Here is a 15797-nt window from a genome sequence, read left to right as displayed (position 1 = left end):
TCAGAAGAGTCGGGCAAAGCGCCAGAATTGGTGCATCTAACATGATTTGGCTTTGCTTTAGTGGTTAATTGTTCTCTCAACAGACCCTTTCCTTGAGGCGGTGTTACACGCTACGATTTATCTGACGATATGTCGTCGGGGTCACGGTTTTCGTGACGCACATCCGGCATCATTAGCGACATCATTGCGTGTGACACCTATGAGCGACTACGAACGATCGCAAATAGGTTGAAAATCGTTGATCGTTGACATGTCGTTCAGTTTCAAAATATTGTTTGTCGTTTGGATCACAGCAGACATATTGGTACGTTTGACACCCTGCCAACGACAAACAACATCCAAACAACCGCCTTGGTCAAACAATATATCGCTGAACGATGTTGCGTCGTTTTTGAGATCATTACATGTGACCGCTAATAAACGACCTATGTGCGATCTCGGCAAATCGTATCAACGATCTGGGCGTGTCACATCGTTTAAGAGATCGTCAGATAAATCGTAGCGTGTAAAGCGGCCTTAAGATTGCTGATATACCACTCACTGACTTGCACGCCACACACCCTTGCATTAACAACGCCAATAAGACACTGAAACTCATACTTTTTTTGGATGGGATCAGCCACGGGTTTATTATTCTCTTTTTTCATCAACTTTTTTTTTTAAACCATATAACATGTTTAACATCCGGAAACGTTATGCACCACTGAACTCCCGGGGGACAAGTCCATCCTCGGTTCCATATTCTCCAACTATTTCTTTTATAAACTGACAGCTGTGACTTGAATTATACCACAAAAAAACAAGAAAACCATATCAGCAAAACATAATGAACCATATAGAAAAAGGGTAGGCTGGGCAGAGAGCTCAGTCAACAGGTACTGGAAAGGGGCCGAAATGCGTCCTATTAGGCTATGTGCCCACGTAGCGTATTTTCATGCAGTTACGCTACGTTCTGCACCGCAGCGTAACTGCATGCATCCTGCGTCCCCAGCACAATCTATGAAGATTGTGCCTAATCCATGCCCACGTTGCTTTTTAGAACGCAGCGCTTCGGCTGGTGCCAAATCACTGCGTTCTAAAAAGCAACATGTCACTTCTTTCGTGCGCTTTGGATGCAGCCCCCGCTCTGTCTATGGGAGAGGCTGCATCTAGAGCGCATGAAATTGGCTTTTCATAGCGCAGTCTTTCTGCAGCGATTTGAAGCGCACGTGTGCTGTTCAAATCGCTGCAGAAATTTCGGCAGGGACAGAACGCAACGTGGGCACATAGCCTTAAGGAACAGAAGGTACCAATGACCTATACAGGATGTGGGACAGAGGAGTAATAGAGATGGGAAAAGGAGGGGAGATGCATCATTCATAACCAGTGTTACATTGCATGTTAATAAGGAGCGTTTCCAACTCCCTCCTTATTTAATGGGATCACTTAATTAAACCCACAATTAACCCTTAAGCCACCGATAACCCCAAACCAGGGGAAAAAGGTGAGGTGATGATGTAAATTACACAGTCCCATCATCATCTGCAGTCAGGGACCCCTTCCCTATTTGGCTTGCAGTCCTACATTATTGAAAAACGACAAGCTAATCTTGCCAAACTCAATAAAGAAATTTATGACATTTTTATTAATCTCAAACCTTGCAATCATCTTAAGGAAATTGAGTCTATATCTAATTCAATTTCATGTATACTTAACGAAAAAAAAAGAACATTATTGGCAAAAAAATGGGTACATTTAAGAGGGATAATATACCCTACCCAAATTATTCTAATTGTAACACTTTCATTTCACCCTCTAATGAACAATAACATTGTACCAAGATTGTATCTAAGGGTTCAGAACAATTTTTCATCTTAGGCCACTTTCACACTGCGTTCCAATCTCTGTTCAGTGGTCCCATCGGGGCTTCCGTCTGAGCCCCTCACAAAATGGGTTTTGAACTTTAGCGCCAATGGGGCCATTGAGTATAATGATACAAACGGAGTCACCGTGTGCTCTGTCATGCACCATTGTCGGGAGTATACGCTTTCCAGAGGTGTACAACGAGTCGTAGTAGACTGCGTCTGGGTGTCCATCTTCAGTAGGCGTATACTCCCGAAACTGGTGCATGACAGAGCACACGGTTTCTTTCACTGCAACATTATAGTCAATGGCCTTGTCAGCGCATACTTCTGAAACACGTTTTTCTGAGGGTTCGGACGGAAACCCCGATGGGACCACGGAACGGAGATCGGAATGCAATGTGAAAGGGGCCTTAGACGAATATAATGCTACCCTACAATGCATATGAAGCATTTATCATTTTTTCCACATTCAGTGATTCTGATTCCATGCAGTGTACTCTGGTCACAGTACACACTATCAGCGCTACAACCCAGAAATGGGCACTTCGGCCAACATTATGTAACTGAGGACCACAACCAGTCCCCTGATATTGACAACCAATGAGGCTATTGTCTCCACTAATACCAGCACTAATTAATCATACACTATTCTAGTGAGCGGCAGATTCTCTAAACTTTCACCTGTGGAGACAGAAGAAGTCAGCAGAAGATTAATTCACTGACAGCAATAGCACTCCGCTGGCGCTAGAAGAGTTGGCATACTTAAAAAAAACTCTTTAATAATCATCACGCATTACTGATATCCAAATCAATCAACCAAGTATCCCTTATAAACCAAGAAGCTACAATTTTTTTTACATCAAGACACCCACTCAGATCTCACTTGGGCACAAAATTAAAATGTCCTTTTTTACAATCCCGATTCAGTCTGGTTTATTTTGGCATAAAAGGAGTAAAACCAAATGGGACAAAAGAGGGTGGAAACTCTCCCAAATGAAAATTCTAACTGTAAACCCCTCAGCCCCTCAGAATATCTTCAGTCTAAGCTTCTACACCCTACAAAAGGAAGAATCTCTCCTTCAAAAATGTTTAGCGGTCTCTCCCTCATTGGAGAGAACTTAAACCTTTTAACTTATACATCAGTACCTAGCTCTTAAAAAGTATTTCCTCAGATACAACCTCAACACCAATTCACTACCCAATGCAAGCTCCAGTGTTATCTAGCTCTAGCACATGAACCTGTGATTGTTTGCTAGTTCTATATTCTACAATACTAAAAAGAATTATTTACTTTGAAGTTCAGCCAATGGATAGGAGGACCTAGATGGCCTCCACAGAGGACTTTAGTAGGCCCTCAGCTACCATGGTAATCCATTGACATCTTGAGATTGTGTTGTGGGGGGGTCATGGGCACCGGTAAAAAAAGCTCAACAGTGAATAAACCATTTAAATGCCACTATAAGGGATTGACTGTGGCATCTAAACGTTTGAACAGCAGTGATCGGAGCTTGCTTAGGTTGCTGCTGGCTGTATTTTCTCCACGCTCCATACATGCAGACCCTGACTCTTGCATATAGTGTGCTGGAAGGGATAATTAATAATGACGCACATTCACCAATAGGCCACACAATGAGCCAAAATGGTCTAAAATAAAAACTCCTTATTGCCCCAAGCAACTAATCCCATCGCAGTTTATGATTTTGCAGTTTTGAAAATTAAAGCAGAGCTCTGATTGATTTTTCTTTGCTATGGATAATAAGAAGAGGCTTTTTTATCCAGTTTTGATGATGAGGTCCGTATTTTGCCTATAAGACTGTCGCTGGCTGAAAACAATCCACCTCCTCAATGGGTCATTGAATATTTGACTCTAAAATGTGCTTAATGTTTAAAACAGAGATTGCAAAGTGGCAGCTGAGGTATTATATGACCAGAGATAGGGCCGGGGAGTCCGGAGAGCTGCAGAGCGGAGATACTGGGACAATGCCCTTTATTATATAGTGAGGCCACGTTGATTCACACATTGCGGTGTCTCCTCTTATGTGACTATATTCTCTGGAAACCTTTCCAAGTAATTCCACGTGTCATTTGAACATGACGGTTCTATAAAAATAACTCTGTGAAGCTGACCGTGCTCTTATTAATTAGGATCCATTTCAATTTGGTTGCCAAATCATGACAAAAATATATATTTATAGATGAGCCAGAGCTAAGTTTGTCATGATTTGTGCTTTGTGACATGTTCACAAAAAGTGAGTCAAGATAACGGTGTAGTTCTGCATAGTAATGTATAGAAAGTGACATTGCAGTGCTCCATCTCTATGGGAGTTTTTAGTTCCTTTTAGTTCCTGTGGAAGGATATCTTAACGTTGTACCATCAAAGACATTTTGGACAATTGTAACTGGGAACAGTGTGGGGAAGGCCATGTTTTATTCCAGCATCAAGTGTACCCCAGTGCACAAAGCAAAGTCCGTTAAGACATGGTTGGGGAAGTTTGGTGTAGAAAGACTTGACTGGACCGCACAGAGCCTGGACCTTGGCCCCATTTTGATCCCACCTTTGGCATGAACTAGAATACAGATTGTGATCCATGCCTTTCGCCCAAATATTACAAATTTAGAGTACATTCAGTAGCGTATCGAAGCCAATCTATATATGAACAATATATGTATGTATAGTTCAGAAAATAATAAAATGTGGATCAATTCTTCACCAATTTCAAGACCTCTTAGAGCATGTGACATGTTAAGTATTTGTGAAAGAAGGCAGAAGCAAATCCAGCTGTGTTCCTCAGTAACCAGAAGATGTGAGTAAAATCATGTAATTTTGATTGAAAAAATATTAAACGCTGTGTTGGAGAGCAATACTATTCAGACAGGACGAAGGCTTGTATGCCGAAACTAGTCTCTGACTAATCTCCTGTTTTGTCACTGCTATTCTTGATGGATTTTTTAATATTTTTTCAATAAAAATTACATGATTTTACTCACATCTTCTGGTTACTGAGGAACACCGCTGGATTTGCTTCTGCCTTCTTTCAAATTAAGCTTTTTTGGATTGCTTCTTCCTAAATCATGAGCGGGTCCCACCAATTGAAAACTGAATCCAGCAGGTGATAGAAGGGTAAGACGGCTCCTCCACATTATTTGTTATGTTAAGTATTTGGTGCAGACTAGTGATGGACGGACTCACAGATAACCAGGACTGGTGGACCTAATCGGATTAAAAGAAAAATATGGTTCTGGCATGGAAATGATCCCGATATCTGGCTGGACGCCACTCAACATAGAAATCTATGGCAACCAGATTCCGACGATTAAAAATGGTGGTAGAAGGGATAGGGGGATAGGAGCAAGCGCGCTATACTTACCGAGCTCTGGTGCAGCTTAACTGCTTCCTGGTCGCTCATTCACTTTTGGGGCTGCTTATTACCTCCATTGCATATGCACTGCTTTCTCCACCCATCAGCATCTATGATTGGTTGCAATCAGACGTGCCCCACCCTGAATGGCAGCATGTCAGCTTACTGCTTCCAATCACAGATACTATGTGCATCTATCATGGTATAAAAATAAATAAAATATTTGGCGTATGGTCCCCCCATATTATAATACTCAGTACAGATAAAGCCTTTGGCTACAGGCTGCATCCCCTAGCCATGCGCTTATCTTGGCCGTGTATCAAAATAAGAGGAGCTGCGTATGGCTTTTTCTAAATTATTTAATAAATAATTTAAAAAACTGGCATGCAGTTCCCCCCCCAATTTTGATACCCAGCCATGATAAGGCCTGACAACTGGAAGCTGGTATTCACAGACTGGGGAGACCCATGGTTATTCGGCACCCTCCAACCAAAAAATAGCTTGCAGCCACTCAGACTTATCACGTCCATTACATGCTGTTCCCAGCACTTTACCTGACTCTTACCAATTGCCGTGGTGCAGTGGTAAAAGTAATAAAGGGTTAATGTCAGCTCACAGCTGCCATAAAACCCTAGATTAGTAATGGGAGGCCTCTGTTTATTAACTCTATTACTAATCTGTGAGAGTTAATAAACAAAAAAACTGAAAAAATCCTTTATTTGAAATAAAATTGAGGTCCCACGACAATTCCAGCTTTGCTACATCTGAAACACAGCGCGCAATCATGGAACATGACTGCATGCTGTAACTTCAAGCAGAGATTGAACCACAGCGATCAGCGGTGACGTCACTCTGGTGAGTTGCGGTCACACCTTTAGGTTCCCATGGCCCTCCTGCAGGTAACTTGACTGCGGACACAATGTTTCATCCATGTCTCATCAGTGTTTTAGCAGTAAATTTCTTGTTTTCTTAAAAAAAATCCTGTCCACAATAATATTAATACGCACAATACACAGATTGCACATAATGGGCATTCTTGTGCTGTTTGTGATTTTCATGGATCTATAGATTTCTATAAGTCATTTTGCTCTCGGACTCAGGTCAAAAATGGACATGTCTGTGATTCACAGATATGTGAATAGCATCATGGACTTTAATAGATACATTGACTATCTGTGAAAATTATGGATAGAAAACGCACATAATCCAGTGATGACTGAATGGGACCCTAATGCGTGCATTGACCCAAATAACTCACACACAGAAATGATGTGCTTAGACCCATTTGGGGTACACAGGACCTCCATAAACCAACATATCCTTCATCCAGGTGTCAAATACCATTCCTACAGGCTGCATAGGTCCTTGGCATACAGTGGTGCACATAGATTACAGCATGGGTGTGTAGTAAGGACTCATATTTCGCCAGATGGTGCCTCTGTCGTCCTTCACAAGGTATCGTATAAACTGTGGAAGAAAAGCGCAATAGGGTCTTACCAAAATAAACCTAAGGTGATAATAAGAGTAAAAACTCACCTATAGCAGATGTGCCAGTCACAACCCCTATAACTGCATGTCGTATCCAGGTGAAAAGCTGCAGGCCCGGTAATAGCAGATGGAATTGGAGAGAAAGAAATCGGGTTATGTAGCCACGCTAGTCACCACCTCTGGAACTTATGAGTGATTAATGTCTGTTTATTTTAATGCACAGGTCAACGTGTTTCAGGAGTACTCAGCTCCCTTCATCAGGACTAGAGCAAAAAAAATCAAATCTGATGTTTTTTTGCCCTAGTCCTGATGAAGGGAGCTGAGTACTCCTGAAACGTGTTGACCTGTGCATGAAAATAAAAAAACATTAATCATTCATAAGTTCTGGAGGTGGTGTCTAGCGCGGTTACATAACCCGATTTCTTCCTCTCCAATTCCGTCATTCACAAGGTATAAGCAAACTATCACCAAAGTATGACTATACAGAGCTCACAGAATATTGCGGACCCCATATTCAGGACCTGTGTGCTACAGATCCTGTAAATGGCCAGGTGCGTGAATGCATAGGATGTAGGAAAACATTTCTATTCATTGACAGCAAAAATGATGAAACATTGAAATACTACTAGATAGGTCTACTAAACCCGTGTAATCTTTACACAGTGTAAACTTAAGCCTGCTTTACATGGTACGATCGATTGTGCGATTTCACAATCGATCGTACCCGCCCCCGTCCTTTCTGCGTCACGGGCAAATCGCTGCCCGTGTCGCACAAAGTCAGTAACCCCCGTCACACATACTTACCTCTCGTGCGACCTCGCTGTGGGCGGCGAATGTCCACTTCCTGAAGTGGGAGGGACGTTCGGCGTCACAGCGACGTCACACGGCCGCCGGCCAATAGAAGCGGAGGGGCGGAGATGAGCAGGATGTAAACATCCCGCCCACCTCCTTCCTTCCACATAGAGCCGGCGGCGGCCGCGGGAGGCAGGTGAGCTGGTCATCGTTCCCGTGGTGTCACACGGAGCGGCGTGTGCTACCACGGAAACGATGATCAACCAAATTAAACGATATTATGGAACCTAACGAGCAGTACCCGACTCACGATTTGTGAGCGATACTGCGTCGCTAGGAGGTGTCACACAGGCCGGCATCGCCAGCGATGCCGGATGTGCGTCACAAAAACCGTGACCCCGACGATCTATCGCACGATAGATTGTCTGGTGTAAAGCAGCCTTTAGACTAGACAGTATAAAAATGGATTAAATTTCTCAGTGTCGTATAAAAATTGGTGCATTCTTTGACTTTGTAAATTTGTACCACCTATTGTTTGACTTACTTTCCACCAACATTTTGGCATCATTTTGGTGCACAATGTTATATTGAGGCCACATTCAAATATTCAGCATTTGGTTAGCATTTTACGTCATGTTTTGTAAGCCAAGCCAGGAGTGGGTGAAAATGCAGAAGTGGTGTTGCCTCACCTAACCCTTATTGGTCTATCCGTTAATTGGCTAAAATGACCATTAGCAGGACATGAATCCATTCGTTGTTAGCACTGGCTTCTGCTTCCTGATGAAATGTGACGATGAAAGAATCTTGGTAATTGTCCATTAAGCTGAAGATTGCACATTCCTAACATTTATTTATTGGCTTCTTCAGGTATTGGCACTGCAGATGGGACAGCAGAAAAGGACAAGGACTTTAGAGGAAAGGCCCAGAAACAAGTACAGTTTAATCCTGGACAAACCACGGCAACATGGAGAGTGCGGATCCTGGCTGATGGCGAATACGAGCAGTCTGAAACCTTCCAGATCGTTCTCTCAGAGCCTGTCATGGCAGCACTGGAATTCCCAGAAGTGACTACAGTGGAGATTATCGACCCTGGAGATGGTACATTGGATATCTAGTTTATGTCCTTTGTTTATTTTGCCGTTTAACCTTTTAGTGTGCTATAGTTATATGGGGGGATATGTCTCAATGATATCCGTCAACAGTAGGTAAAAATGGGGAGTGACACCACTTACCAATCCCATACCGCTCCCATGTTGACACTTCCCAGGAACCCTATGGGTTTCCACCTTGATTCTGGTGATGTATCTCTTACAGTATATGACAAAAGTGAGTACACCTATCACATTTTTGTAAATATTTTATATCTTTTCATGGGTCAACACTGAGGATATGACACTGTTATACAATGTACAGTAGTCAGTGCACAGCTTGTATAACAGTGTAAATTTGGTGCCCTCTACATAACTCAAGACACAGTCATTAATGTCTAAATCACTGGCAACAAAAGTGAGTACACATGTAAGTGAAAATGACCAAATTGTTTCAATTAGCTATTTTTCCTCCCCAAAGTCATGTGACTTATTAATATTACAATTATTATCTCAGGTGTGAATGGGGAGCAGGTGTGTTATATTTGGCTCACACACTCACATTTCAACATGGCTCCTCATGGCAAAAAAGTCTCTGAGGGTCTGAAAATGTTTTTTTGCTCTATATAAAGATGGTCTAGGCTATAAGAAGATTGCCAACACCCTGAAACTGAGCTGTTGCACGGTGGCCAAGACCATACAGAGGTTTAGCAAGGCAGGTTCCACTCAGAACAGAACTCACCATGGAATTGAGTGCACATGCAAAGCATCATAGCCAGAGATTGTCTTTTCAAAATAGACGTATGAGTGCTGCCAGCATTGCTACAGACGTTAAAGGGATGCGAGGTCAGCCTGTGAGTGCTCAGACCATATGCCGTACACTGAGTCAAATTGGTCTGCATTGCTGTCATTCCAGAAGGAAGCCTCTTCAAAGAAGAAGAAAACTCACAAAGAGTTTGCTAAAGACAAAGTAAAGACATGGATTTTTGGAACCATGTCCTGTGGTCTGATGAGATCAAGATAAATTTATTTGGCTCAGATGGTGTTAAGCATGTGTGGCAGCAACCAGGTGAGGAGCTCAAAGACCAGTGTGTCTTGCCTACAGTCAAGCATGGTGGTGGGAGTGCCATGGTTAGGGGCTGCATGAGGGCTGCCGGCTGTGAGGAGCTACAGTTAATTGAGGGAATCATGAATGTCAACATGTACTGTGACATACTGAAACAGAGCAGGTTCCCCTCCCTTCATAAACTGGGCCACACGACAGTATTCCAACATGATAACGACACCAAACACACCTCCAAGACGACTACTGCCTTGCTAAAGAAACTGAGGATAAAGGTGCTGTATTGGCCAAGCGTCTCCAGACCTAAACCCTATTGAGCATCTGTGGGGCTTCCTCAAATGGAACGTGGAGGAGCGCAAGGTCTCTGTCATCCACCAGCTCCCTGATGTCGTCATGGAGGATGGAAGAGGATCCAGCACCTCCTGTGAAACGCTAGTGACCCTCATGTCCAAGAGAGTTAAAGCAGTGCTTTAAAATAATAGTAGAAGCATGAAATATTCACACTTTGGGCACCCTTTACCATTTACATTGGGGTGTACTCACTTTTGTTGCCAACGGTTTAGACATTAATGGCTGTGTGTTGAGTTATTTAGAGGGCACAAAACTTACACTGTTATACAAGCTCTGTATACTGACTGCTTTACATTGTATCAAAGTATCAGATCTTCAGTGTTATTCCACGAAAAGACATAATAAAATATTTACAAAAATGGGAGAGGTGTACTCACTTTTGTGATATACTATAGTTGACAGGGTGTAGCAACTTATGATAAGATTCAGTTTTCTCTGTTGCAGATTTATCACAGCTGAGATTGAGCTGTGTATAACCCAGATCAAATGACTAATTCACAGTTTTCTGTGCACATTGTATAGTAAAAAAGAGCTGCTAATCAGTGTTTGAGGCGTGGCAGTATTAGTATGCAAGAGGTAAGTTTTTATGTAGTGATAATCTCCTGCTGATAAAACACTGATTGTATTCAACACAGCAAAACACAGTCTAGTAAGTTGAACATCGCTGTAATTAGGCTTTCTTGCACTATTTCATGGTGCTGTCGGATTACAAAAATTAAACCAGGCCGCAGCCAATATGATAGGGGTGGAAGTCAGAAAAAACTAAAATTATTCCCCATTAAAAAATAACTTTTAATAATACCATTAAAAGGTCATAAACCACAATAACATAAAACACAATATAAATCCAGGGCGTATAATAACAAAAGCTAGGAGGGAGAAGGGATAAAAATAGCTCTATAAAGCCCTGATCAAGCTCTCTCTACCTAGCAATGGAGAGTATGACGCCCTAGTGTTGTGGCGCCCCCATTCACCGACGGGAGACTCTGAATTACCCTATAAAGCCCTGCAAAGGCCAAACAAACACCAAACAATTACCGTACGTACAAAACCCCAGAAGCAAGTTGGCATAGGAGGGAGCACAAAGGCTCCCCATTGCTGTGCCCCTGAGCTAGTGGTAGAATCTCTCGTCAAAAGAAAAAAAATTCTTTTGTAAGATGAAATCAAGGAGTTTGAGGACAAACCGATTATGGGGATTCAGATGGACACCTCGAGTATTAAGAAAATATTCCACTGCTCTCAAACCGACGTCATGCCTGATACTACTGTGACGCCCTAGACTAGCCAGGTAGTCACAGATAGACCCTTGCGTTACACCTGTCCCCCAATAAGGTGTCATCAGTCAACCATTAAACTCTAGTCACCCCTCTCAGTGCTTGATGGACACACCAGGGGGTGGAGCCAGGTGGTTGGCCACGCCCACCGAGGAGTTCAGAGGGCCTGAGGCGGGAGAAAGTTGAGTTGCAGATCAGAGAGTGTGTAGTCAGTGGTCAGTAGTGGAAGCAGGCCTGTGCCTAGGTCTGCAGCAGTCTTACAGGTGCCAGGGTTGGAGCCCTGGTACCTTGGCTAGGAGGCAAACGATGGCCTTAGCCTGCAGGTGCCGGGAAGACGGCTTGGTGGAACCGTGGTGGACCTGGACAGGGTAGTGGCCCTAAACTCGGGAACTGACTCGGAAACCGGAGCACAAAGGGGGGTACTTAGACCCTAAAACCAGGTCCAGAATCCACTGGACTGAGTTAATGAACTGATTGCAGTCTGGACTATAGGTCCTTTCCCACCCAAGTCCCGACTGAAGACAACAGCCCACCGAGGGGGATAGAAAGCCGCCGCACAGGCAGAGAGATCCCACAGGCCAGCGTCTGCGGGCAAAAGGGCTCTCCCGACATCTACCAAGCCAGGGAGCTGACTCCTGATGCTGCAAGCGCAGGCAGCCCAAGTACACAACACGGTGCAGGAGAAAGGCCAAGACCACCGAACCGGGTGGGGGATCAGACACAGCCGGCTGTGGGCACCAACCACCATCAACTTGGTTTACCAGAGACTTGTGTGTGTCAATAACCGTGAGTACAAGAGTGCCATCCGGCCGCGCACCGCCCTGCACCTCCCAGCTATCCCCAACGGGTCCCGGGGCCATCATCCCTACACACGGAGGGGTTAACATCTTGCTGCACTACCATCTCCCCCGGGGTGCCCAGTAATCGTAGCGGTGGTGTCCAACTTCACCACAACCCGTGGGTGGCGTCACGAACTCAAACACGGCTTCGACCGTGCACCTACCTACCCCCATCCAAAAGCGCCAGCACCCCTTTCAGAGCGAAGTGACCCCGGGTCCGGAGGCGCTTGAGCCACCTACCAACGAGCCCGGATCCGAGCGGCTCGGCTACAGCCGAGTGCGGGGCGGTACACATCTGTACAGAGTTTCGACGTCAATCGAGGCTAGGAAAGTATCTGGTTCCAGAACTAATCCCTCTGTCTTATTTAAAAGATCGATGGGAGAGCACCGAAGGGAGAGCAGTAACAAAGGGTCTGAGTATCTGATCCTAGCCTTGATTAATGTCATCTTATAAAGGAATTTTTTGCCAACTTGCTCCTGGGCTGGTGGGAGGACCAGGTCATCTTTAAGGACGGGGATGTCGTCTGGCCTCCCACATTGTTTTTTGGGGGAGATATATCGACGACATCCTCGTCCTCTGGTCAGGTAATAAGTTTGTTGTTTTTGAGATTTGTGAAGGCCCTAAACATTAATGATATCGGTCTTTCCATTACTTCTGAATTTGGGGGGATTGTATCAATTTCCTTGATGTGACAATTCGGAAAATGGAACATGGTATGCTGAAAAGCACTATCTATAGGAAACCAACCACAATGAATAATCCTCGTTGGGAGAGCCCTCATCCAGTACCCCTTAAACGTGGTATTCCCAAAGGACAATTTCTGAGGTAGCGGAGAAATTGCTCCTCTCTCTCTGACTTTGATAAACAGGCCTCAAATCTAAAAATGAGGTTTGCCTATAGGGGCTATCCTAAAGATATTATTGATCAGGCTTTTCAGCATGCTAGGAGAGAAAATAGAGCTTCTCTTCTTGTCACTAAACAGGGGATTGACCAAGATCCATTTACCCGTCTCATAGGAATTTTCGACGATCATAATGACCAAGTCATGAGGATACTCAGGAGACATTGCGGTGTCCTCAGGGCCGACCCCGACATTTCTAAGCTCATTACACAACGACCATCAGTGACTTTCAGGCGGGGTAGGTCCATAAAGGATTCGGTGGTACGGAGTCATCTCACTAAACCTAGAGTGTCAACCTGGCTTGAGAATAGGACCAATGGTACCTTTAGGTGCAGTAAATGTAGCTTTTGTGGATGGATTACACCCTCAAAATCCTTTTCAAGTAGTGCCACCAACTGAGTTTTCCAAAATAGACATTTTTCTAATTGCCACACAGCAGGAGTGGTGTATCTGTGACTATGTCAGTAAGACTAAACGCCAATTGCGGGTCCGCATTAGTGAGCACCTGGTGGACATCAGGCATAAACGTGATATGCCACTAGCACGACACATCAATCAGGTCCATGGAGGAAACTTGGATGCTTTGACCTTTAGAACAATTGAAATTGTTCCCCAATCACCTAGGCAAGGCAACTAGAATAAAAAGATCCTCCAATACGAGACTAGGTGGATATATCTCATTGATTCACTGTCCCCAGCAGGTATAAATGAATGTCTAAGCTTCTCCAGCTTTATTTAAGATGTCCCATTTTTGTCCACGGGGTCTCCAGTATACCGTATAGACTTGTTATAGTCGCGGTTTTCTTCTTTATTGATGCCTTATTTGGCCTTTCCGTCGTCTATTGCTGCCTATTATTTACAATATTACTACTTTATTTTGCCCTCTCTTTGTGTGCTGTTTATATTAATATCTTATATAGACCCCTGTCTGAGATTTGATATACAGTATATGCATAATGTTTGCATCCGTTTTTTTAAAATGGCAAACTTGCTGATTTTTACCCGGAAGTGTCACTGTTACTATTTGGTCCCCGTTTGCGTTCTATTTCGGGTGCGCCTATGACATCTTTTTGGTGCGCGCACTAACGGGTGTTGGTGGAGCGCATTTGCGGTCCACCTTTGTATGATTTCTAGTCGCAACTCATTCTCCATGCCATCCGTGATGATGCACTTCCGATACCCACTTTGGAATGCATTTGCGTTCCAGGTACACATGCTACGGAATTACTTCAAGTTAGTGTCTATGTATACTTTTTAGTACCGTTTCTTTGATGGGTATTGGTGGAGGGCATCTGTGGTCCACCTTTGTATGATTTCTGGTCGCAACTCATTGCCCATCCCTTCCGTGATGATGCACTTCCGGTACGCACTTTGGAATGCATTTGCGTTCCAGGTACACACGCTACGGGATTACTTCAACTTAGCGTCTATGTATATTTCTTAGTACCGTTTCTTTACATATTTCTCTTATGCTTATTGTAACCTGTATACATTCTTTATATTTTACTGTTTATATAGATGTACTACTGATATTTATTAACTGGCCGTATGTGCACTTCCGGGTTATGAGGTGTGGCCTTATCGCTTAAAGAGCCGACCTCTGTTTGGACAATTCAGGTATCACCCTCATGCACCATCGTTCTGGTGCCCCAGGGAGGCTCCTTCATTGGCGATTCACCTCCCGGGTCTGTCCCCTGATGATCCCCTGGCATCTTTGGGAGGAAACGCGTCGGGACTCTGTCTTTGGACATTCTCAGATAAGTTTCTGATACCTCCAACACACTATGTAGAAAAAGACAATGATCGCACATCCCAAAAAATACAATGATCTAAAGCCGCTAGGCAAAAAATTAAATAGAACATGAGGTTCTTTGTTACCATTCTGATCAGATTGTATTAAGCCCACTGCCACGTCACGGCAAACCTCTTGAGTGGGTCCCTATTCTAAACCTTTTAGTGCGGCACTGTGCGCTAACCACTGCTGCAGCGACAAAGCGCCAGCAGGGCAGGCGACCTGGCGCCTCACAGCACCCATGCTGCAAAGCGAAGCCCCCACGGCTCCAGGCCGCACCGCCCCACTGACACGACACCACCGCAACAGCGGCCACCACACAGCACCAGCACACAGTGAGAGGAGCTGCGCACTCACCTCCCACTGGCTCCCATATGTGAACTGGGAGCAAAAAAGGCTGACCCCTCTTGCAGTCTCCTGCTGATTAAAATCACCTGTGCCAAATGGGGGGAGTGCAGATCCAAGCAAAAAAAGAGGGGGATAGAATATTGTATAACACACTATGAAGAAAAAGACATGGATCGCACATCCCAAAAAATACAATGATCTAAAGCCGCTAGGCAAAAAATTAAATAGAACATGAGGTTATTTTGTTACCATTCTGATGAGATTGTATTAAGCCCACTGCCACGTCACGGCAAACCTCTTGAGTTGGTCCCTATTCTAAACCTTTTAGTGCGGCACTGTGCACTAACCACTGCTCGGAAGGGCAGATTAAAGTGCACCTGTGCAGGATTACAATGGAAGCCTCTGTGTGGATGATGTAGCACGTGTCTTCCACACGGGCCTACGAAGAAGGAGGACAGCCATCGCAGCAGAGAGGAGGCGCCAGAACAGAGAGCAGTGACACCCATCGGATTGGACCGCCACCTAGGTGAGTATAATAAATGTCTATTTTACGTGCATACATATAAGGGCTCAGTGGTTGTGGCCGGAGCTTATAGTCACCAAATCTGGTGACAGGTTCCCTTGAAAGATATGGGCACTATATGTCACTGGTTGCCT

The 15797-nt window shown here is 44.2% G+C and overlaps 1 protein-coding gene across 1 annotated transcript in view; it reads left to right on the top strand.

Annotated features, from left to right (window-relative positions):
• The window catches only part of FREM2 (FRAS1 related extracellular matrix 2), a 374871-nt gene that overhangs the window by 191402 nt on the left and 167672 nt on the right, over positions 1-15797 (top strand). Inside the window, exon 4 of the mRNA XM_075337311.1 lies at positions 8351-8581. Within this exon, the coding sequence (XP_075193426.1) occupies positions 8351-8581 (231 nt within the window). The remainder of the gene's footprint in view (positions 1-8350; positions 8582-15797) is intronic.

Source organism: Anomaloglossus baeobatrachus, chromosome 2 (assembly GCF_048569485.1).
Source record: "Anomaloglossus baeobatrachus isolate aAnoBae1 chromosome 2, aAnoBae1.hap1, whole genome shotgun sequence".
NCBI lineage: Eukaryota > Metazoa > Chordata > Amphibia > Anura > Aromobatidae > Anomaloglossus > Anomaloglossus baeobatrachus.
Note: the sequence above shows the minus strand (reverse complement) of the source record. Positions and strands in the feature narration are given on the sequence as shown.